The sequence below is a fragment of the Bufo gargarizans genome, chromosome 1, assembly GCF_014858855.1.
Source record: "Bufo gargarizans isolate SCDJY-AF-19 chromosome 1, ASM1485885v1, whole genome shotgun sequence".
NCBI classification, from domain to species: domain Eukaryota; kingdom Metazoa; phylum Chordata; class Amphibia; order Anura; family Bufonidae; genus Bufo; species Bufo gargarizans.
In genome coordinates this window covers 294,272,484-294,297,327 of record NC_058080.1, presented here as the reverse complement: position 1 = coordinate 294,297,327, position 24,844 = coordinate 294,272,484, and the positions used below count along the sequence as shown (strand labels likewise).

Sequence of the window (24,844 nt, the reverse complement as noted above, 5' to 3'; positions counted from 1 at the left end):
AGTTTCAGCTGGCAACGGCGGATGGCACGGTGGATTGTGTTCACTGACAATGGTTTCTGGAAGTATTCCTGAGCACATTCTGCGATTTCCTTTACAGCAGCATTTCTGTTTGTGGTGCAGTGTCGTTTAAGGGCCCGGAGATCACGGGCATCGAGTATGGTTTTACGGCCTTGACCCTTACGCACAGAGATTGTTCCAGATTCTCTGAATCTTCGGATGATGTTATGCACAGTTGATGATGATAGATGCAAAGTCTTTGGAATTTTTCGCTGGGTAACACCTTTCTGATATTGCTCCACTATCTTTCTGAGCAACATTGTGGGAATTGGTGATCCTCTACCCATCTTGACTTCTGAGAGACACTGCCACTCTGAGAAGCTCTTTTTATACCCAATCATGTTGCCAATTGACCTAATTAGTGTTAATTGGTCTTCCAGCTCTTCGTTATGCTCAAATTTACTTTTTCCAGCCTCTTATTGCTACTTGTCCCAACTTTTTTGGGATTTGTTGACACCGTGAAAATTTGAATCAACGTATTTTTCCTTTAAAATGATACATTAAGGCTACTTTCACACCTGCGTTCAGGTGTCCGCTCGTGAGCTCCGTTTGAAGGGGCTCACAAGCGGCCCTGAACGCAGCCGTCTGGCCCTAATGCATTCTCAGTGGAGGCGGATCCACTGAGAATGCATCCGCCTGCCAGCGCTCAGCCTCCGCTCCGCTCAGTGCGGAGGCGAGCGGATCCGTTCCGACTTACAATGTAAGTCAATGGGGACGGATCCGCTTGAAGATGACACCATATGGCTCAATCTTCAAGCGGATCCGTCCCCCATTGACTTTCAATGTAAAGTCTGAACGGATCCGCTCAGGCTACTTTCACACTTAGAAAAATTTTCTAAGTTATAATGCAGACGGATCCGTTCTGAACGGAGCCACCGTCTGCATTAATATGAGCGGATCCGTTCAGAACGGATCCGATCGAACGCAGGTGTGAAAGTAGCCTTACTCGGATTGAACGTTTGATCTGTCATCTACGTTCTATTACAAATAAAATATTGACATTTGCCATCTCCACATCATTGCATTCAGTTTTTATTCACAATTTGTTTAGTGTCCCAACTTTTTTGGAATCCGGATTGTATGAAAACGACCGTCACAATATAGGGAACCCATTGCAATAATTAATTTTTGTCAGTTTTAATATTAAAGAAATCAAGCTATAATAAAAAAATACTTTTTTAATAGCGATTTTCCTCCTAGATTAAATCTAAAAAATAAATAAAAACATTCTAATGAAAGAGCTGCGGTCACTAAACCACCAGGTTGCACAAAATCACAAAAAGTTGCCTAGACATTCAGGCCTTTTTTGGGCCCAGTCATGAAAGGGTTAATGATCGTGTGGCTTAACACGTTCTGTCATATTGGAAAGGGATTGACAACCCTCAGAAAGTTGGGACCTCTGCGGTACATTTTGAAAAGGATGATGTCCTTATTACAAAGCTGAACAATTCCCTATCGAAGGCAGGACTTTGTGTGTGTGTGTACTGGTGAAGATGTTACAAGCTTTTGTCATTATAGGGGACCAGCCCTTATCTCCAGAACAGGTTCCCCAAAGTAAAGGGATAGTTATGCATACGCGGCCACTCCCATTCACCACTATGGGAGTTTGCAAGATAGCTCGGCGATGGCTCAGCTATTTCTGGCAGTCTGATAGCAGTGAATGGACAGGTGGCTGCGCATGCTGATGGTCAGATTTTTAAATGGAGTCTGTTTTTCTCGCCCAGTTTCCTTGGGGGACACAGAAGACCTTGGGGTATAGCTCATCTCCATAGGAGGCGTGACACTAAGTGAAAACTGTTAAGCCCCTCCTCCACAGCTATACCCTCAGCCTGGAGAGAGAGGCTGCCAGTTTTTGCTTAGTGTCCAAGGAGGCAAGACACTCCCTGCTCTGCAGGGCTGTTTTCTCCTTGTTTTAATTTTGATTTTTACTTTTTCTTTTCTTTTTGTTCCAGACGATACGGGACAACAGAGACGCACTAGACCTCTCTGTTTCTCCCGGGGTTGAGCTGCGCCAGTGCCGGTCATCCGCACTGCTGCCTCCCCCACAGAAGGCAAGGTGGACCAGGGCAGCCCTGCTCCCCTGCATCCCGCCAGCGCAAGGGTCGCCCGCACGCCAAGTCCCTCTTCCAGCGTCCTGCCACTACGGTGCCAGTAGCTGAAGGGGCGACCCTGCTGGAACGGACCGAGGGTGAAGACGGCTGTGGTGAGAGAGTGGCTTCTCCAGCCCTACGACCCCCTCCCCCCACCCAGGTCTCCTGCGTGACTGACCCCCATATTGGTCCCTGCTGGTCCTAGGCTGGCCCCATCCTAGCTTGTTTTATTAGCTCCTTCTCATCCCCAATAGGTACCCACTGAGGGGTTATGCTGGCGTCCCTATCGTCCCTATCATGCCTCTATCTTACGGGCACCCGGTCACAGGGTCCCCCATCCTCCCCCCCCCCCCCCCCATCGCCTTACCGATGCGCTGCTCAGGGCCAGAGGCCCTCTCCTGACGGCTGCAGCGTAGGGCCCTTGTTTCCGGTCCGCGGGGTGGGCACCCGCGGCCGGAATGACTGGTGCGGTGTCCCAGCAGACCTGGCCGACCACTGGTGCTCTCAGAGAGGCTGTCTTTCCGGTCGGCCGGGCGCCGCAGTTAGATTCTGTCCCAGGATTCCGGCTCCTTCCCGGGCCCCCTGACTGTTCCGGCCCGCGGGGTGGGCTCCCGCGGCCGGTATTATGCACGCGCCGCTCCGCTCCCTCCAGGTCCCGGCCGGTACCTCCGGGCACCGCAAAAATTTAGGCCCCGGCTTCGCGGCCTACTAGGCCGTAAAATTCCGGCCTCGATTGGAGGGGGCGGGCACTCTCCAGGCGCGAATTCTTCCCGCCGGAGGTCCCCCCGCCCCCAGGGGATCGCTGCACCGCTCTCAGGTCGGATCCCTGTTAACCTCTTGGATGCCGACGGCTCCCATCTGGAGGAGACCCTAGGATGGCTAGACTCTCAAAGAGGCTGTGCCCTTATATGGTGGCCCCTTCCTGCCTCAAAGAGGCTGTGTTTTAGAATAATAAATAAAAAATATATAAAAAATTAAATAAAAAATATAAATACAGAAATAATATAAGAATTAACTATATATATATATATATATATATATATATATATATATATATATATATATATATATATATAGTATCTGTATTTTTTGTTGGCTGCGCAGGATGCTGTAGCCTGACCTTAGAGCGCTGGCCGTATGCCTGCCCCTATTCCATAGGCGGCATGTTGCGCTCCGTGGCACTGGCCAGGTATACATGTTCCCCTTCTAGGTGGACCCTTGCCCTCTCCTGGGATACGGCGCTGGCCAGGTGCAGGCCGCCTTTTTCTATAGGCAGAATTAGCCGCCCTCTCCAGTCACGGTGCTGGCCATGTGCATGACCCCCCATTATAGGCGGCATACTGCACTCTCTCTGGCTGCGGGCTGGCCTTGTGCATGACCCCCTTCTGTAGGCGGAATACTGCCCTTTTACCGCATACGATGCTGACCATGGGCACGACCCCCTTCCATAGGCGGAACGCTGCACTCTCGCTGGATTTGCTACGGCCATATGCGTGACCCCCTTCCATAGGCGGAACGCTGCACTCTCGCTGGATTCGCTACGGCCATATGCATGACCTCCTTCCATAGGCGGAACGCTGCACTCTCGCTGGGTTCGCTACGGCCATATGCATGACCTCCTTCCATAGGTGGAATGTTGCACTCTCTCTGGCTTCGCTGCTGGTCATACGCATGACCTCCGTCCAAAGGAGGGCTGCTGCGCTCTCTCTCTCTCTGGATTCGCTACCGGCCATATGCATGACCTCCGTCCATGGGCAGAACGCTGCACTCTCGCTGGATTCGCTGCCGGCCATGTGCATGAGCCGGCCATGTGCATGGCCTCCTTCCATAGGCGGAATGCTGCACTTTCTGGATTCACTGCCGGCCATACGCATGACCTCCGTCCATAGGCGGAATGCTGCACTCTCTCTGGATTTGCTGCCGGCCATGTGCACGACCCCTTCCTTGGGTGGTGTGCTGCACTCACTGGAATCGCTGCCAGCAATGAGCATGTATCCTTTCCTCAGGCGGCATACGCACAACGCCACTGACTGTGGTTGTTTTCTCGCCAGTGCGTTGCTGGCCATGTGCATGTCCCGCATCCTTGGCGGGGTGCTTGCATTTTTGCTGGATGCGATGACGGCCGTGTGCATTACCCGCCCCTTTCTGGGTGGAATACTGCTCTTTCGCCGGATATGTTGCGGGCCATACACGGCCCACCTCATCCATGGGCAAGAATTTGCACCCTCACGTGACCCATGGCTGTCCTTGATATGCTGTGCGGGATTCTTGCTTGTTCTCCTTCATTGTGGAGTAGTTGCACTCTCACAGTATTTGGTGTTAGGTGGGTTATTGCGCACTCGCTTAATGGTAAGATAACCCCGTGCATGTCCCCCTTTCACTGGGCGGACCTCCTGCGTTCCCGCTGGGTACTGTGCGGCCATGTGATTGGTCACCTTCTGGGCAAACTATGGTATGTTCTACTTCTCTGAAGTTGTTACTGGCCTTGGGCATCCCCCCTTTGGGACGGGCCTTTGCATTCTTACCAGCTGCAGTGTTGCCAGGTACATTTCCCCCTTTTCTGGGGGGCCTGCCTGCATTTCCATCGCATGCCATACTGATGTCTTGTGCATCACTCCCTTTCAGGTTGCACTTTGCACTTCCGTTGATACTGTTGGACTCTGTGGCTGATCCCCTTCACTGGGTGACTTTTTTTTTTTTTTTTGCAGTGAGCGGAATTTTCTGGTGCGCTCTGTCCGTTGTTTGGGCCGTGTATGCCTTCTCCTCCCATAGGTGGGTTGGCCTTCTCACTGCTTGCGGGGCTGCTCGTACGTATGCCTCACTTCCTCCTGCGACATACCCTTTTTTTCTCTTGGGATGTGGTGCTGTCACGGGCCTTGCACTCTTCTCTAAAGAGATCATTCTGTCCACCTGTATAACCCTTGGGTGCTGTCATACAAGCATTAAAAGTATGCCGTTGTATTCAAAGGTGTATTCTTTAGATATGAGTAGATGGGCTCTACTTCGCCGAGCTGGGTGGTGCTCGTTCTCTGGTTTGGCCTGTATATTGTGGTCCCGTTGTGTCGGCAACCACCATGTCTGTTGGCCTTTCCACCTGGGGAGTGTTCGTGGTTCTTTGATACGTACCCTTTCGTTCTCCCGTGCACTCGCTTCCCGGCGCAAGTGGTCACTGGGTCGAGAGTGCCGTTTGCAGTGCCACTTGATTTCTGCGTTGGCTCTGGCGGGACTGCTGTTCCCTCGCCTACTACGGTTTCCTCCTCTTCGGGTGTCGTGCAGTATTATTCTTTTCTTTTGGCGCCCCCTCTGCGCTTCAGGCTGGTCCGCTACCGGGTTCGGGCCGCTTTTCTCGGGATGGTCACCCAGCTGCTCTTGGGTGCTTGCTTACCCAGGTCCGTAGGACCTCCACCTTGGGTTCTTCAGGGTACTCGCCTTCTGCGTGGCAGTGAACCGGGCATCTCAGTGAGCGGGGTTCTGCCTTTGAGCTGTCCTATGGCTTCCCTGTTGCCCACTCCTCCTTTCGGTTGAAGGGTGTTATGCCGGCCTCTGTCTCGACTGCCTTTTTTCGCCGGCTCTGCTTGGCTCCCTCCGATGTGGCTTTTGCTCCGATTGTTCACTCTGGCTGTAACTTGGGAGGACCCCCATTCGGTTGAGATTGTCATTAGATCTCCCACACCGGGACTGTAGGACGTCTTCCTGTGGTGGCTACATCGACATGGACTTTAGCCTGTCTTGTCCTGGCGGTTGCTGGGCGGACCCTTCGGTTCCTTTCCGTCTGTCCTTCTGCTCCCCCACTCCGGGTGGTTACAGGACAACGTTGCTCGGGGGCCGACGGGACCAGTTTTGCCGACCGTTCTGCCCGTGTTACTGGTCTGCGCCTGTTCGCATTGGGTTTTCACCCGCTTGCCCAGGCGACTCTAGCGGGCTCGCTAGTGTTCGCTCCTGGCCGTGTTTTGTCCAGGATCTGTTGTAGGACTTAGGGGTTTTACCGGGGGTTCTGTGGGAAGCTGGGCGTTCCCCCACTCTGCCTTTCTCTCTCCATGGTTCTGTCTTTCTCCAGTCCGACCTAGATCTGGGACTGGGACTCTGTTGCTTGAAGTGTCAAGTGTCAGCGATGTCCTTCCCCTTTCGGCGTTCCCCGGCCCTCTGGGCCTGTCAGGACCCTCTTCCGTGGAGCGGCTTTGGGGTTCCCTTGTACTGCCCCTGGGTACCGCCCTGGGCATTGCATACTGGGCTCTTGGCGCTCCAATCTTTCCCTTGGAGCCGTTACAGAAGTTCTCTCTACTCCTTCTGTCCTGTACGGTTAGTTTCCGTAGCCGTCGTGTCTCTGGCGGGTGCCTGGGTGGCGGCCCTTCTTGTTCCGAGCCTTCTCTTTCCTCGGGACAGGGCTGTTCTCCATCCCGTCTTCCTTCCTTCTGAAGGTGGTGTTTTGTCTTTCATTTTAACGGGGCTTTCGTCCTCCCCTTCCCACCCCCGGGAACGGACACTTCACCGATTTGGGAGTTGTTTGGGCCTTGCAGTTTTTACTTGGAGATCTCCGACTCTTGTCGACGTTCGGTCTCTTGGTTTTCCAGGAGGTCCGCGCAACGGGTTGGTGGCCTCCGGGGTGGCTTTCCTCCGCCTTTCTCCACTTTCTCACAGTGGTTATTGCTGTGGTTGTTCCTCCTCCTCCACTTCTCTGGCTTGGGGCTTCTGACTGTTAGTTCCATGTATACCTAGTATGGCTAATGGGGGTTATTCTTCCCAGGTCGCTAAGGAGGCCCAGAAAAAAATCTGAAAACAGTCAAAGTGTGTGTCCTGCCTTAAACGGCTTCCGGACGACTATCGCAAAAAGCTTTGCAAAGACTGCATCTCTAGCGTTATCGCTGAAGAACAGCCTTCCTTCTTTAACGAATTAAGGTCCATGATCCATGAGGAAGTAAGAACCTCCTTATCCCAGATGCCTTCACCCAGGGATGCACCTCCACCAAAAAAACGTAGGGGTCCATCTCCTTCCTTATCAGACCCGGAGATGATAGAGGAAGATGCCTCATCATCTAGAGCCTGGGAGGACGAGGGGGCCTCCTCTGATATTGACACTTCGGAATCAGATAGAAGATTCTGCTTTTCATTGGACGAGATGCCAGACCTTCTAAAGGCGGTCCGGGCCACTATGGGGGTCGAAGAAACCCCTAGAGCCCTCTCGGTCCAGGATGAGATGTTTGGGAGACTCAGGGTTAAAAAGACCCGGGTGTTTCCAATAAACGAGAACATACGAGATATGGTGCTTGACGAGTAGTCCAACCCGGAAAAGAGGTTGGGGGTGTCCAGGTCCTTTAAGAACCGGCTATTGTTTGACTCGAGCGAAGCAAAAATTTTCAGTGAAACACCAAAGGTCGACATTCAAGTCGCAAAGGTCAATAAGAAGACTGCCTTGCCCTTCGAAGACACTTCTCAGCTGCGTGATCCCATGGATAGGAAGCGGCGATGTTCACTTTAAAAACAAACATCGCAGCTACCTCAGTGGCAAGATCCATGAGGCTGTGGCTAGAGGAACTGGAATCTCACATCAGAGATAATACTTCCAGGGATGAGATCCTAAGGTCCCTCCCCCTATTGAAATCCGCCACAGCATTTATGGCAGACACCTCAGCTGAGTCTGTCAGATTTGCGGCAAAGGATGCCGGGCTCTCTAATGCGGCCCGCCGTGCCTTGTGGATGAAGAGCTGGTCAGGCGACAACACATCAAAGATGAAACTATGCTCCATCCCGTTCTCGGGGGAATAAGTCTTTGGGCCCGTCCTAGACCGTATCCTGGAGAAAGCGGCGGACAAAAAAAAGGGGTTCCCAGAGGAGAGACCCTATAAAAGGAGATATCCCTTTCGGGCCCCCACCAGCCAGAATAGACCCTTTAAGGATAAAGGGAAGTCAGGACGCTGGAGTTACCCAAAAGGGGGCAGGGGTAGGAACAACCCCTCCTCCTCCCAGAATAAGCCCTCGGACAAGCAATGACGCCAGAGTTGGGGGGAGATTGAAGAATTTTCTGACTCCTTGGGAGTCCACTACCCTGAACCCTTGGGTTCGGGACATAATAAAATCCGGGTACCACATCGAACTTTCTTCATCTCCCCCAAACCGCTTCATTGTCACCAACCCAAGTTCCCCCAAAGTGCGCAAAAAGATTCTGCAAGGGGTCCAAAGTCTTCTGGCGACAGACGTGATAGTACAAGTCCCGTCAACACAGCAAAGACAAGGGTTCTATTCGAACCTGTTTTTGGTAGAGAAAAAAGAGGGCTCATTCTGCACAATTATAAACTTGAAAGCCCTGAACAAGTTTGTCATTTACCGGAAGTTCAGGATGGAATCCCTGAAGTCCCTGATTCCGTTAATAGGGAGGAACGCCCTGATGTGCTCAGTAGACCTTCAGGACGCCTACTATCACGTCCCAATTCATCCAGAGTCACAAAGGTTCTTGAGGTTCGCCATCCAGGACCACAAGGGAGTAACTCATCACTTCCAGTTTACGGCCCTCCCCTTTGGGATATTATCTGCACCCAGAGTGTTTACGAAGCTGGTAGTCGAGATGGTGGCCTTCCTGAGACACAAAGGTCTGGTGATTATACCGTACCTGGACGATTTCCTCTTAATTGGGAATTCGGAGAACAAACTCAGAACAGACCTACAAACCTTCCTGTCTCTCACTCAAGATCTGGGTTGGTTGGTGAACATGAAAAAATCGAACCTGGTGCCCTCCAGCACTATCCAGTTCTTGGGCGTCATCCTGGATTCCCGAACGCAGCATACCTTCCTTCCACCAGACAAGGTAAAAAACCTTCAATTACAGGTTCGACGTTTCCAGAACAGGAGGTCATGTCCCATAAGGGAAGCTATGAGCCTCCTGGGTCTTCTCTCGTCTTGTATCATGTCCGTCCCATGGAGTCAGGCCCACTTCCGATCTCTCCAAGCATGGATCCTCAGAACTTGGAACAAACAACAGTCCTCCTTGGATCGCAAAGTTCTGATTCCCCTAGCGGTGAAGACCTCCCTGAATTGGTGGAAAAGCACAAGCAATCTGTCCTTGGGAGTTGCCTGGGAGAAGGTTCCCTACATTCAAATACTTACGGACGCAAGCGGAAAAGGATGGGGAGCGAAAGTGGGAGATCATTTGTTCCAAGGTTCCTGGATTCCAACAACCCGCTCTCAGTCCTCCAATTTCAGAGAGCTGGAAGCAGTCTGGAAAGCCCTGAAGGCTGCAGAGACCCTTCTGGTGGGTCAGCACGTAAAGATCCTTTCGGACAACACGACGACGGTGGCTTATCTCTCTCACCAGGGAGGCACGAGATCGGAGAAACTGATGTCTATTGCAAGGAAGATCTTCAACTGGGCAGAATCCCATGTGAGTTCCATCTCCGCAATTCACTTAAAAGGAATACTGAACGTAGAAGCAGACTATATCAGTCGCCAGTTAATAGATCATACCGAGTGGTCCCTGAATCAAGAAGTATTTCAGGTTCTGGCAGAAAGATGGGGCACTCCACAAGTGGATCTGTTCGCCTCCAAGAAGAACGCAAAGGTACCAACGTTCTGTTCGCTAAACCCACGGGACAATCCCTGGGCGCTGGATGCGCTCACGATTCATTGGGACTGGGATCTCAGTTATGCATTCCCACCTTTGCCTCTACTTCCCAGGATAATCCAGAAACTCTACCTAGAAGATACGACACTAATTCTAATTGCTCCCTATTGGCCGGAAAGGAGCTGGTTCTCTTCTTTAAAAAATCTATCAGTAGAGGACCCATGGCCTCTTCCTTCCAGGAGGGACCTGCTTCACCAGGGGCCAATCCTACACCCAGATCTGAGCTTCCTCAAGTTGTCAGCGTGGATCCTGAGGTCCAGAGGTTGAAGTCCCAAGGGCTCTCAGACCAAGTGATAGCCACCCTAAAAGCGAGTAGGAAGAAGGTTACCTTCTCAATTTACTTAAAGATTTGGAAGAGATTCTGTACCTGGATTGGCAACCCTGCCCCAAATTTAGAGCCGCCCAATTTTCTGAAAATCTTGGACTTCCTCCAGCAGGGGCTTGAATTATGTCTTAGACCCTCTACCCTGAGGGTACAGGTCTCGGCACTTGCTTGCTTCTTTGATCGAGATCTAGCCAGTCATCGCTGGATCAAAAGATTCATGAGAGCTGCCTCCCGACTACGTCCCTCTCTAAAATCTAGGATCCCCAACTGGGACCTCAATACGGTACTCACTGGCTTGACTCTTGCTCCGTTTGAGCCCCTATCTAGTTGTTCCACCAAACATCTATCGCTTAAGACTGCATTCTTGGTGGCCATCACGTCCGCAAGAAGGCTAGGCGAGATCCAAGCACTATCGATACAGGAACCCTATCTCCGTATCACCGATGACAGAATCATTCTTAAGTTAGATCCAGGATTTTTGCCTAAAGTGGTATCGGATTTCCACCGTAACCAGGAGATAGTCTTACCCTCCTTTTGCAGTAATCCCTCTAATATTAGGGAATCTAGCTTCCACTCTCTAGATGTAAGACGCCCTGTCTTACGGTATCTTGAGGTATCAAAAGGTTTCCGTAAATCCAGCAACCTATTTGTCTTATTCTCAGGTAAGAATAAGGGTCTAAAAGCCTCCAGGTCCTCCTTAGCACGGTGGATAAAGGATTCCATTTCCATCTCCTATGAGTCCCAAGGTCTGTCGTGCCCCCCAAATTTGAGAGCTCGCTCTACCCGGGCTATGTCCTCCTCCCAGGCCGAGCGGGCCGGAGCTTCTCTTGAGGATATCTGTAAAGCTGCTACTTGGTCTAACATCCACACCTTTACTAAACACTATAGGTTAGACCTATCTACTTCAGACTTGTCTTTTGGACGTAAGGTCCTTCAGGCGGTCGTCCCCCCCTAAGCTATAATTTTTTATATCTCCTTGTAGCCGTCGTGGTGATGAGGTGGAAAGCCGGAATTAGACTTACCGGTAATTCAGTTTCCACGAGATCACCACGACGGCACATATATTCCCTACCCTTCCTTTAGTCTTACCTGGGAGGTTATGAAGTAATACCCTCTCGATTCATTATTTTTCTGTTCTCACCACTTATTTCTGTCTCTGTAATTTTGGACATACTGGTGCTGGTGGTGGGAGGGGGGGATTTAAACCCTCTCTCTGTTCCTGCCCCTACAGAGGTCAGGGGTCAATCTCCTTGTAGCCGTCGTGGTGATCTCGTGGAAACTGAATTACCGTTAAGTCTAATTCCGGCTTTTCTCTACACGGTTTCCGAGTTGTTTTACCCGTTGGGTAGTTGGCTTGTTGGTTCCACTTTTGGACTTTGCCTTTTTTTCACTACTTGGACACGCAACTGGCAGCCTCTCTCTCCAGGCTGAGGGTATAGCTGTGGAGGAGGGGCTTAACAGTTTTCACTTAGTGTCACGCCTCTTATGGAGATGAGCTATACCCCAAGGTCTTCTGTGTCCCCCAAGGAAAGAGCGAGAAAGAGATTTTACTGATAAGTTATACAAAAATCTCGTTTTTTTTCATACTATATGATTATCCGAGTTTTATTTTATTTACATCATCAGTCATGGCATAAGTGATAGCTAGTGATGACTTAACAAGAGGATAGGCTGATTATCACAGGTCAGACATCCTGCACTCGGCCGATCAGCTGGTCTATGTAACTCTGTTGATGGAAGTAAGCACATTGTAGCAGTCGGAGCTTCCTACTACAGCGCTGCTCACATTGAGTTCAGTGGGAGCAGTGCTGTAGTAGCTATCTTCCACCGCTATAGTATTGCTGGTGCTTTGTAACTCTGGCACTGACTTCCGTCGCCGAAGATGCACATACCCGCTTATCGCCAGTGGTGCAGGGTTTTCGACCCCCACCTATCAGCTGATAATGGCCTTAACGCATAGTTTTTTACATGTATGGCATTAGCATGTAGGGTATGTATGGAGCTTACAGGATGAGCTCACTCGATATATGTCAGGCGATGGTTGTCTAGTACAGCAGGCACCTCCGGCAGTGACCAGGATCAGTGATGAGACCAATCCTGGTCATTACCTCGCAGATGCTGCTGTTAGTAGCGAAATCCCAGGGCCCTGATCGATTGCCATGACAGCCTGGGTCCTTGTGAAGGTTTCCAGGCCTGTCAAGGTTGGATGCACGAGGCATGGCATTACAGGCAGCCTGTCAGAATCCCATAGACTTCAGTAGTATTTTGTTGCAGATGGTGGGACAAGTGATCAATTTTCATTTTCACCTTAAAGACCAGTTGATTTTTTTTTTTTCTTTTTTCTTTTTGCAAATCTGACCAGTGTCACTTTATGTGGTGATAACTTTCAAATGCTTTGACTTATCCAAGCCTTTCTGAGATGGGTTTTTTCTTCACATATTGTACTTCATGACACTGGTAAAATGGAGTAAAATAAATTCATTTTTATTTATAAAATCAAATACCAAATTTACCAAAAATTAGTAAATTTCAATTTCTCTACTTCTGTAATACCTCCAAAAATAGTTATTACTTTACATTCCCCATATGTCTACTTCATGTTTGGATCATTTTGGGAATGACAATTTATTTTTTGGGGACGTTGCAAGACTTAGAAGTTTAGAAGCAAATCTTGAAATTTTTCAGACATTTTCAAAAACCCACTTTTTAACCCCTTAAGGACTTAGGACGTACCGGTACGCAATGTTTGCAGAGTCCTTAAGGACCCAGGTTGTACTGGTAAGTCCTAACTTTTCCCCAAATAAAGTAAAAAAATTAAATTGGTAAAAAATAGGGGGAAGAAAAAAAGTTTACATATTGGGTATCGCCGCGTCCTTATCGACCGGCTCTAAAAACATATCACATGACCTAACCCATCAGATGAACACCGTAAAAAATAATAAAAACTGTGCTAAATCATTTTTTGTCACCTTACATCACAAAAAGTGTAATGGCAAGCGATCAAAAAGTCACACGCACCCTAAAATAGTGCCAATAAAACAATCATCTCATCCCGCAAAAATCATACCCTACCCAAGGTAATAGCCCCTAAACTGAAAAAATTATAGCTCTCAGACTATGGAAACACTAAAACATGATTTTTATTTAATTTTTTGCTTCAAAAAAGAAATCATTGTGTAAAACTTGCATTGTGTAAAACTTACATAAAAAAAATAATATATACATATTAGGTATCGCCGCATCCGTGACAACCTGGTCTATAAAAAATATCACATGATCTAACCTCTCAGATGAATGTTGTAAATAACAAAAAATAAAAATGGTCCCAAAACAGCTATTTCTTGTTATCTTGCCTCACAAAAAGTGTAATATAGAGCAACCAAAAATCATATGTACCCTAAACTAGTACCAACAATACTGCCACCCTATCACGTAGTTTCTAAAATAGGGCCACTTTTTTGGGAGTTTCTATTCTAGGGGTGCGTCAGGGGGGCTTCAAATGGGACATGGTGTCAAAAAAAAAAAAACAGTCCAGCAAAACCTGCCTTCCAAAAACCGTATGGCATTCCTTTCCTTCTGCGCCCTGCCGTGTGCCCGTACAGCGGTTTACAACCACATATGGGGTGTTTCTGTAAACTACAGAATCGGGGCCATAAATATTTAATGCCTGATGGCATTAGTAAGACCGATCAGGATCCTTATCAGTCTTAAAAATGCCTGATCAGTCGAAAAAATTCATTGAAATGCCGGATCCGTCTTTGTGTCATCCGGCAAAACGGATCCAGCATTTATTTTTTTCACCTTTTTTTTTTTTTTTGATTGCCGGATCCGGCACTGATACATTCCTATGGGAAAAAATGCCGGATCCGGCATTCAGGCAAGTCTTCAGTTTTTTTTTGCCGGAGATAAAACCGCATGCTACGGTTATCTCCTTTTGCCTGATCAGTCAAAACGACTGAACTGAAGACATCCTGATGCAAACTGAACGGATTACTCTCCATTCAGAATGCATGGGGATATGCCTGATCAGTTCTTTTCCGGTATAGAGCCCCTGTGACGGAACTCTATGCCGGAAAAGAAAAACGCAATTGTGAAAGTACTCTTACTATTACACTTTTTGTGATGTAAGGTGACAGAAAAATACCTTATTTATTTTGCGCTGTTTTTATTTTATTCTTTTGACAGTGTTCATCTGAGGGGTTAGGTCATATTTTTTTGTAGAGCAGATCCTTACTGACGTGGCGATACCTAATATGTCTATTTTATTTTTATTTTTTTCCAAGTCTGAGAACCATATATATTTTTTTTTTGATTGTCAGTGGCTAAATGGAATTAAAATTGGGGAAGGGGGTTATAAATGTAGTATGGAAGTGTGGTACTCCCTGAAGCAACTGTCAATGCAGAGGCCTGGATGATCGGGGCACGTGTCACACTGAGTGGTGGTGTCCTTCCGTATCCCCCTCCTGTTACACACTGCACTTTTTTGGGGACTGTCCCTTCTTTCCAGTATAGGGGACCACACCTGGAAAGTGTTGGCCATGGACGATCGGGGCGCCTTCAGTTGTACTCCTGCCTGCTCTTTCCTGGTCAGAAAAGATCAGGACCTTGAGGACTGCCTCATAGAACTGAAGGCATTTCCCTGTGTTGCCAGCGCTTTGGGACAGCACAGAAGAGTTGTACAAGGCAACCTGTACCAGTAGACCACAACTTTTTTTGTACCATGCCCAGGTTTTGTGCATGACATTATAAGGCTTGATGACTTGATCAGAGGGATCAACTCCTCCCATATACCGATTGTAGTCGACGAGGACCGTTGCTGCGGTACCTTGCACAGGGACAGGGTAAATGCCGTTATCGTAAATTGTGGACAGTACAAAGACATCCCTCTTGTCCTCATATCTGACCAGCAACAGGTTTCCACTGGTAAGGGCACGGGTCTAACCCCTGGGGATAGGTACCTAGAGGACCCCCCTGGGCATTGCATCAAGGTGCCTGCTCAATGATTTGTCCTTAAGTACCAGGACATCAGGGTGTACCTGTACGCCCTGTGTCCTTAAGAGGTTAAAAATGCAACTAGGGCTGCAGCTAACGATTATTTGAATAATCGATTAGTTGCCGATTAATTTCTACGATTAATCGATTAATCGGGAAAAACGACAAAATTACAAAACAGAGAGGTTTATATGATCTTACTTGAAAAATTATGTTCAAAGGCCATATTAAAACAAATTGTGGACGACACTATTATGGGGGATCTGTGGACGACACTATTATGGGGGATCTGTGGACGACACTATTATGGGGGATCTGTGGACGACACTATTATGGGGGATCTGTGGACGACACTATTATGGGGGATCTGTGGACGACACTATTATGGGGGATCTGTGGACGACACTATTATGGGGGATCTGTGGACGGCGCAGTTATGGAGAGGGGGATCTGTGGACGGCGTAGTTATGGAGAGGGGGATCTGTGGACGGCGCAGTTATGGAGAGGGGGATCTGTGGACGGCGTAGTTATGGAGAGGGGGATCTGTGGACGGCGTAGTTATGGAGAGGGGGATCTGTGGACGGCGTAGTTATGGAGAGGGGGATCTGTGGACGGCGTAGTTATGGAGAGGGGGATCTGTGGACGGCGCAGTTATGGAGAGGGGGATCTGTGGACGGCGCAGTAATGGAGAGGGGGATCTGTGGGTGGTGCAGTTATGGAGAGGGGGATATGTGCACTGTTATGGGCATAACAGTGCACAGATCCCCCTTCCCATAGCAGTGCCATACACAGACCCCCCTCCCCATAGCAGTGCCATAGACAGATCCTCCCCCCTCCCCATAGCAGTGCTATACACAGACCCCCCTTCCCATAGCAGTGCCATAGACAGATCCTCCCCCCCCCCCCCCCTCCCCATAACAGCCCCGGCCCCGATGCTTGCATCTTTATTTTACCTTTTTACAATGACGCTCCCGCTCCTGTAACAGCCAGGCAGAGCGGACGACGGCGTAACGTCACTCAATCACGTGACGCACCTGCTCCGCCCACTTCATGAATGAAGGAGGCGGAGCAGGCGTGTCACGTGAGTGAGTGACGTTACGCCGCCGTCCGCTCTGCCTGGCTGTTACAGGAGCGGGAGCGTCATTGTAAAAAGGTAAAATAAAGATGCAGCGACCGCCCGCCCGAATAGCAACGAATCGGCGATTATTCGATAACTGGATTCGTCGACAACGAATCCAGTTATCGAATATAATCGATTACATCGATTAATCGTTGCAGCCCTAAATGCAACCACCATTTCACCAATTTTACATTAAAAAATAAATAAATATGAAAAAACAAGTATTGATGCATCTGAAAATGACCATCCTATTGCAATGTAAAAATACTTTTCCTGCTCGGTGAATGTTACGACGGATAAAATATGTAAATAAAATCTATGATTGGCAAATTATTTTTTGTCACCTTGTCCAAAAATCTAAGAAAAAGTGATGCCTATAAAAACTAGTTTGCCCCGCAAAGAAACAAGCCTTCACATAGCTCTGTAGATAGAAATATAAAAAGTTATGGTAGTCAGAATATGGCAATGTAAACACAATGTTTTTTTTTTTTTTCTTTAGAATCTTTTTTTATTTTTTAAGTAAAACATAAAAACTATACAAATCTGGTATGGTATTTGGTCATTTTTAGTGCACCGTGAATACCATAATATCAAACCCCCAATTTCAATTTTTTTTTTTTTTTATTATTCCCCCCCAATTTCAACCTATTGAGAATTTCTTTTCTTTTTTTCTATTACCTAATATGGTAATTTAAATGGTGCCATTAAAAAAATACAACTTTTCCTGCAGAAAATAAGCCCTCATAGTGCTATGTAAATGTTAAATTAAAAAAGTTGTGGCTTTTGGATGGTAAAAAAGAAAAAAACGAAAACGCAAAAAAACCAAAAAACTGGCTAGATCCTTGACCCGTTCCCGACATCTGCCATACATGTACGGTGAATGTTGGGTCTTTAAAGATGGCATCCACTGCGGAGCGAGTGTCATAGCCGTTGAGTGCCTGCTGTTTCATACAGCAGGTACCTGTGGCTAATATCCAAATGTCGACTGCGAACATTTAACACCTCAGATGCCGTACTCAAATGTGACCACAGCGTCTCCGGCGGAGATTGGGGAAAGAGCCCTGTTCTGATAATGAGCTGGAGGCTGTACTAGGTTTCCAGGATCATTATTAGTATATCCCAGTTCAGGCTAGCAGGTGGCAGCACTGAACTGGGATATAGTGATTTCTGTACAGAATAAGGGCTCATGCACACGACCGTATGTATTTTGCTGTCTGCAAAAAATACGGATGACGTCCGTGTGCATTCCGTCCGTGTGCATGCACGGAATGGCTGGCCCCTAATAGAACAGTACTATCCTTATCTGTAATGCGGACAATAATAGGACATGTTCTATTTTTTTTGCGGAACGGAAATACGGACATACGGAATGCACACTGAGTACCTTCTGTTTTTTTTGTTTTGTTTTTTCCAACGGACCCATTAAGGGCTCATGCACACAACAGTATTTTGCGTTCAGTAACTATACTGTCTTTTTTTAAATGTATTTTTTATTCAGTATGCGGTACATATACTGAACCATTTATTTCAATGGTTCAGCAAAAAAAAAACTGAAGTGTCTCTGTGTGCGTTCCGTTTCAGTATTTCCTTATTTCCGTACCGTGAAAAGATAGAACATGTCCTATTCTTGTCCCCAAATCACAGTGCCTGGCTCCATTCAAGTCAATGGGTCCGCAAACAAAACGGAACACATATGGAAAGGCATCCGTATGTCTTCCATATCTGTTACGTTTTTGCTGAACCATCTATTGAAAATGTTATGCCCAGCCCAATTTTTTTCTATGTAATTACTATATACTGTATATGGCATACGGAAAAACGGAAAGGAAACGGAAACACAACGGATCCGTAAAAAACGGACCGCAAAAGACTGAAAAAGCCATACTGTCGTGTGCATGAGCCCTAAAGTGAATGGTTGCGCCAAAAAAATAAACAGAGTAGACACGGAAAGAAAATACGTCGTGTGCATGAGCCCTAATGGAGCTATTTCCATTATTCTGTATAAGTTGCTAGTCCACTTGCGGACATAAACAAAAAGTAAAAAAAAAAAGTTTTAAAAAAATATAGAAAATATATATTATATAACAAAATTCATTAACGTGTAACTGCCGTTTCATTTTTTTATTCCCTAATGGTATAGTACACCCTGCTGTATAAGTGCTACTTTCCTATTCAGCAGCTCTCATCTCACAGCGTTGCCATGTGCAGTCCGCCTTCTCAGTGTTATAACAAGAGACAGATGAGCTCTGGGAGGAGGAGCTCAGCCCTGACACCCTGGAGCTGGGAGGAGGAAGAAAGTGGAGGGGGAGGGCTGCTTTGGATGGTGATATCTTCTCAATGGTAGCAGCTAGGAATATGCAACTGGTCTTGTTTTGAAAGCAACAGAGGAGAAATCACTGTAAGAAATAGAGTCTGGAATAATCGCGGGTAAAATCTGCTTTTACTTGTACTTTCTCTTTCAGCTTCATTCACAGCATCCCGATTTCTATCATCGATATCGTCCCTTGTACTTAACACATTTATCTCATTCTGGTATTGTCTGAAAGCTAGGAATGTCAGATTTCAGACAATACGAAGTTTCTAGCTTGTACCAAACCAGAGATATAAGCAACTAAAGTAGCTCCCCCCCTAAGTAGCTATTAAGAGGTTAAAATAAATTCTTACTGATTTAATGTAATTGCAGGGCTTGTCTCTGGTTAGCTGTATGTGAGGATACACACTGCTCTGGGTACTGTGGGACGTTATCTGCGTTCTGATTGGTTCTACTAGTTCATGTGCAGAGAGCAAGGGCTTATGGGAAGTGAGGGAAATACAGGATGGCCTTAAGGAAGGGCAAATATCATCACAGGAAGAGCAGCAGAGGCCATGTTGGGAAGTTGCTGAAATAGAGGCACAAAGAAATATACAGTCATGTGAAAAAATTAGGACACCCTTTGAAAGCATGTGGTTTTTTGTAACATTTTTAATAAAAGGTTATTTCATCTCCGTTTCAACAATACAGAGAGATTAAAGTAATCCAACTAAACAAAGAAAACTGAAGAAAAGTCTTTTCAAGATCTTCTGTAAATGTCATTCTACAAAAATGCCTATTCTAACTGAGGAAAAAGATAGGACACCCTCACATGTATTCCCTCTTAAATTGGCTCAGATCTCACACAGGTATATCACACCAGGTGCACATAATTAGTAGATCGTTACTCTGCATGTTGAATGAGGCTTGCCCTATTTAAACCTCAGACATTTAGTTTGGTGTGCTCCTGACTGTTGAAGTGAGAGTGAGCACCATGGTGAGAGCAAAAGAGCTGTCAGAGGACTTCAGAAAAAAGATTGTAGCAGCCTATGAGTCTGGGAAGGGATTTAAAAAGATCTCAAAAGATTTTGAAATCAGCCATTCCACTGTCCGGAAGATAGTCTACAAGTGGAGGGCTTTCAAAACAACTGCCAACATGCCCAGGACTGGTCGCCCCAGCAAGTTCACCCCAAGAGCAGACCGCAAGATGCTAAAAGAGGTCTCCAAAAACCCTAAAGTGTCATCTCGAGAACTACAGCAGGCTCTGGCTACTGTTGATGTAGAAGTACATGCCTCTACAATCAGAAAGAGACTGTACAAGTTTAACTTGCATGGGAGGTGTGCAAGGAGGAAACCTTTGCTTTCCAAGAGAAACATCGAGGCCAGACTGACATTTGCCAGAGATAAAGTTGACAAAGACCAGGACTTCTGGAATAATGTTCTTTGGACAGATGAATTATTTGGACACAACAGCAGAGGACATGTTTGGCGTAAACCAAACACAGCATTCCAAGAAAAGAACCTCATACCAACTGTGAAGCATGGAGGTGGAAGTGTCATGGTTTGGGGCTGCTTTGCTGCAGCAGGACCTGGTCAGCTCACCATCATAGAATCCACGATGAATTCTACTGTGTATCAGAAGGTGCTTGAAGAACATGTGAGACCATCAGTTAGAAAATTAAAGCTGAAGCGGAACTGGACCATGCAACATGACAATGACCCAAAACATACTAGTAAATCAACCAAAGATTGGCTGAAAAAGAAGAAATGGAGAGTCCTGGAATGGCCAAGTCAAAGTCCAGATTTGAATCCCATTGAGATGCTGTGGGGTGACTTGAAAAGGGCTGTACGTGCAAGAAACCCCTCAAACATCTCACAGCTGAAAAAGTTCTGCATTGAGGAGTGGGGTAAAATTTCCTCAGACCGATGTCGAAGACTGGTAGATGGCTACAAGAACCGTCTCACTGCAGTTATTTCAGCCAAAGGAGGTAACACTCGCTATTAGGGGCAAGGGTGTCCTATCTTTTTCCTCAGTTAGAATAGGCATTTTTGTAGAATGACATTTACAGAAGATCTTGAAAAGACTTTTCTTCAGTTTTCTTTGTTTAGTTGGATTACTTTAATCTCTCTGTATTGTTGAAACGGAGATGAAATAACCTTTTATTAAAAATGTTACAAAAAACCACATGCTTTCAAAGGGTGTCCTAATTTTTTCACATGACTGTAGTTGCTAAGGCCTGAATACAGACATCAGAAAGGTAAAATTAGCTGAAAAATAAAGCTTCATGAATATCTTCCCTTCAGCATCACATGTTAGGAATTTCTTTTTTGGTAGTGAAATGGCAGTTACACTTTAAGGCTACTTGCCCTAATGCATTCTGAATGGATAAGGATCCTCTCAGAATGCATCAGTTTGCCTCTGTTCCGCCTCCATTTCGCTCTGGAGGCGGACGCCTGACGATGCGGAGGCAAACGTTTTTATTGACACAGTATGGCACAATAGAAAACCGATCCGTCCCCCATTGACTTTCAATGGTGTTCAAGACTGATCCGTTTTGGCTATGTTACAGATAATACAAACAAATCCGTTCTGAACGGATGCAAACGGTTGTATTATCTGAACGGATCAGTCTGTGCAGATCCATGACTGATCCGCACCAAACGCGAGTGTGAAAGTAGCCTTAAATCATGGTCATCACCCATATTATTAAAATATAAAAAAAAGTTATCCCATATGGTGTAATATGGTGTTTTTCACCACCTTACCTCTCAAAAAAATTGAATAAAAAGGGATCAAAAAGTCATAAACACCCCAAAATAGTATTACCAAAAACTATAGATCATTCTACAAAAAATGAGCCCTCAACACATCTCCGTAGACATCACTGTAAAAAGTTATGGGGTCAGAATATGGTGATGAAAAGGGAAAAAAAAGAACTTTTTAGTATTAAAACACAAGGAAAACTATACATATGTGTTATCGCTGGATTCGTACTGACCTGGAGAATGAAGAACACAAGTCAGGCCACTTTCACACTTGCGTTTTGTGCGGATCCGCCTTGTATCTGCACAGACGGATCCGCACGAATAATGCAAACGCTTCTATCCGTTAATAACGGATCCGTTTGCATTATTCAGTCAAAAAGGATCCGTATTGACTTCTATTGAAAGTCAATGGGGGACGGATCCGTTTTCAATTGCACCATATTGTGTCAGTGAAAAACTGATCCGGCCCGGTTGACTTAAATTGTAAGTCTAGACAGATCCGTTAGGCTCTGCATAGTCAGACGGTCACCAAAACGCTGTAAGGTGCGTTTTAGTGACAGTCTAAAAAAAACGCAACGGAGACCAAACGCAAAAACGAAAACAAACCCTGTAAAACAGTGTTTATTTTTCCAATTCCACCCCATTTGAAATTTCTTTCCCACTACATCCTATGCAAAATGAAATGTAAGACATAGAAAGTGCAACTTATCCTGCACAAAGAAAGCCCTCATATGGCTATGTGAAGGGGTGAAAAAAAAAAGTTATGGCTCTGGGAAGGTAGGAAGTGAAAAATGAAAACAGGAAGTTGCCACATGAGGAAAGGGTTAAGGGGTTAAAAAAAACACATGGACAACCAATTAAATAGTATTGTTGGATGTAATGCCTGATAATAAGTATACAGTCAGTGAGTATAATGTAATCCGTATTGTTTGCTGTTTTGCCTACAACATAGATAGGGAAGATGATGATGAAGAATGCACCGCTCCTTTAAGTTCTGGTCATTTCGTAATGCAACAAAGTGGAAAGGTAAGACAAATATGGCCCATCATGGCTGTCGTCATGTGCCAATTGGTTTTGTTTCTTTAATGAATTAGAAACCATAAGCTCAAGTATGAGTATATATTAAGAATTTTTTTTGTTGAAAATCTAAAGTGTGAGTAGTTGAAAGATTTTTTTGAAAATAGTGCATCGTTCATTATGTGAGTAATTGCATTCAGTGTACAAAGCTGCAGAATATGTGATGCTTCATATGTGTCTACATATAAATACATTTATATACAAATCTGTTGTGGTGTATACTTAAACCCCTTTCTGACATCTGCCAGAGAAGACACCTGGGGCTAATGCCCTCAATGGGCAGTAATGCTGGTCGCGGACATTTAACACCTCAGGTGACGTGGCCAAATGCGACCACCGCATCTGAGAGGCCGAAAACCCGTAAGCGCACAATTGTGGAGTAGGACTGCCTCCCCCGGGCAGAGATTAGGGAAGGCGTTGCACTGTAGTAAGATCCAGGTTTCTAGGCTTATTACTTATACATTACAATTCAGGGCATCGGGTGGCAGCACTGAATTGTGATATAGGGTAATTAATAAAATTCCATTACTGTATACAAACTGCAATCTAGGGCTATTTTCACATTAGCGTTTTTTTTGTGGATCCGTCATGTATCTGCAAAAAACGCTTCAGTTACAATAATACAACCGCACGCATCCGTCATTAACGGATCCGGTTGTATTATGTCTTCTATAGCCATGACTGATCCGTCATAAACACCATTGAGAGTCAATGGAGTACGGATCCGTTTTCTATTGTGTCAGAGAAAACGGATCCGTCCCTATTGACTTACATTGTTTGTCAGGACGGATCCGTTTGGCTCCGCTTCGTCAGGCGGACAGCAAAACCTTTTGGTGTCTGCCTCCAGAGCAGAATGGTGACTGAACGGAGGCAAACTGATGCATTTTGAGCGGATCCCTTTCCTTTCAGAATGCATTAGGGCAAAACTGATCAGTTTTGGACCGCATGCGAGAGCCCATGACGGATCTCGGAAACAGAAAGCCAAAACCGGAATAGAAATAAATGAACAGTTAAAAAAAAAAATAATAAACATCCCACCAAAAATGAGCCTTTGGTACACATAACTATAAAAAAATAATTTATGCGTTCAGAATATGGTAATGAAAAGAAAAAAATATTTTTCAAAAGGTTTTTTTTTTTTTCAGTATTAAAACACAAAAAAACTTTCCAAATATGTTATGCAATATTAAATAGTGCCATTAGAAAGTAGAAGTTGCCCCACAAAGAGGTGAATGGAAAAATTAAAAACATTATGGGGACAGGGAGTGAAAAAACAAAAACGCCGAAGCTGAAACGCTCCTTGTTTAGTAAGGGGTTAAAGTGGGTTTCTGAGGCATTTTAACTGATGACCTGTCCTCCAGGTAGGTCATCGGTATCTGATCTTTCATTGTCCAACACCCTGGACCCCCGCCGAACCACTGTTTGAGGAGGCTTCGTCGGTGCTCACAGTAGTGCAGTGGCCTTTTTGCAGATTTGCCTTGGCCATGTGACATCACGTTCATTGGACCTATGTTCTAGGTGCAGTTCTTTGAAGTGAATGTGGCTAAGCTGCGATACCAAGCACAGCCACTATACAATGTACAGCACTGTGCTTGGGGAGCTCAGAGAATGTTGTGGCAGTACTGCGAGCGCCAGTGCATTCTCAAACAGTTGATCAGCAGTGGCTCAGGGTGTTGGACCCCCACCAATCTGTATAAACATCTTGGAAAACCACTTTACCCTGTTCCCGCAAAATCACGTATATGTACCTGGGGGAATGTGGTGCCTTACCGTATTCCCATGTGCATGTACGTGGTGTGATCGTGCGGGTGCTGGAGCTGCACCCACCTGATCCGCAGAATGGGCCTGGCTGTTCTTGATAGTCGGGCCCCTGCTCCATCTGCTGGCATCTGTGTATGCGGTGATGCTTGCGGATTTACCCTTTCACACCCTTTCACATGCCGCGGTCAGCGCTGACCGTAACACGTGCTGGTTCTACAGAGGGAGGGAACTTCCTCTGACTCTATCTGGGCCCCCCCCCCTCTGCGCTGGCATTGGTTGATGGGAGTCATCCTGAGGGCTGGGTCTCTTAGGCAACTCAACTGTTAGCGTCTTACTGTGCAAGACACTGACTGTTCAATTCAGAACTGAATGTACTGAATTGAAACCGGGATCAAACCCTTAAAACGTGAAGTCCCACAGTGGGACCAATAAAAATAAAAAATGTGAAAGAAAGTGTTTCTCGTTAATGTCATTGGGGGACACAGCACCATGGGTATACACCCAGCTACCACTAGGAGGCAACACTAGATATAGAAAAGGTTGGCTCCGCCCAGGTACGTTATACCCTCTCCACAGACACTAGGCTAATCCTGCTGCAGGATGGGGCTCCATCGTGGATAACCACTTTAGTTGCACCCCCTGCGGGCACTTACTTTGAGTACCTCGCCAGTCGCCCAGTCCCCTTTACTGCATCCGCAGTGGCATGCCGGCAATCCCACGTAAGTTTGAGTTTGCTGAAGGGGTGACCCTGCGG

At 46.5% G+C, this 24,844-nt stretch overlaps 1 protein-coding gene across 1 annotated transcript in view; it reads left to right on the top strand.

The window, feature by feature from the left end:
• Positions 1-24,844, top strand: part of LOC122926738 (altered inheritance of mitochondria protein 21-like) — a 175,110-nt gene that overhangs the window by 26,913 nt on the left and 123,353 nt on the right. The window contains exon 4 of the mRNA XM_044278212.1: positions 22,205-22,278. Within this exon, the coding sequence (XP_044134147.1) occupies positions 22,205-22,278 (74 nt within the window). The remainder of the gene's footprint in view (positions 1-22,204; positions 22,279-24,844) is intronic.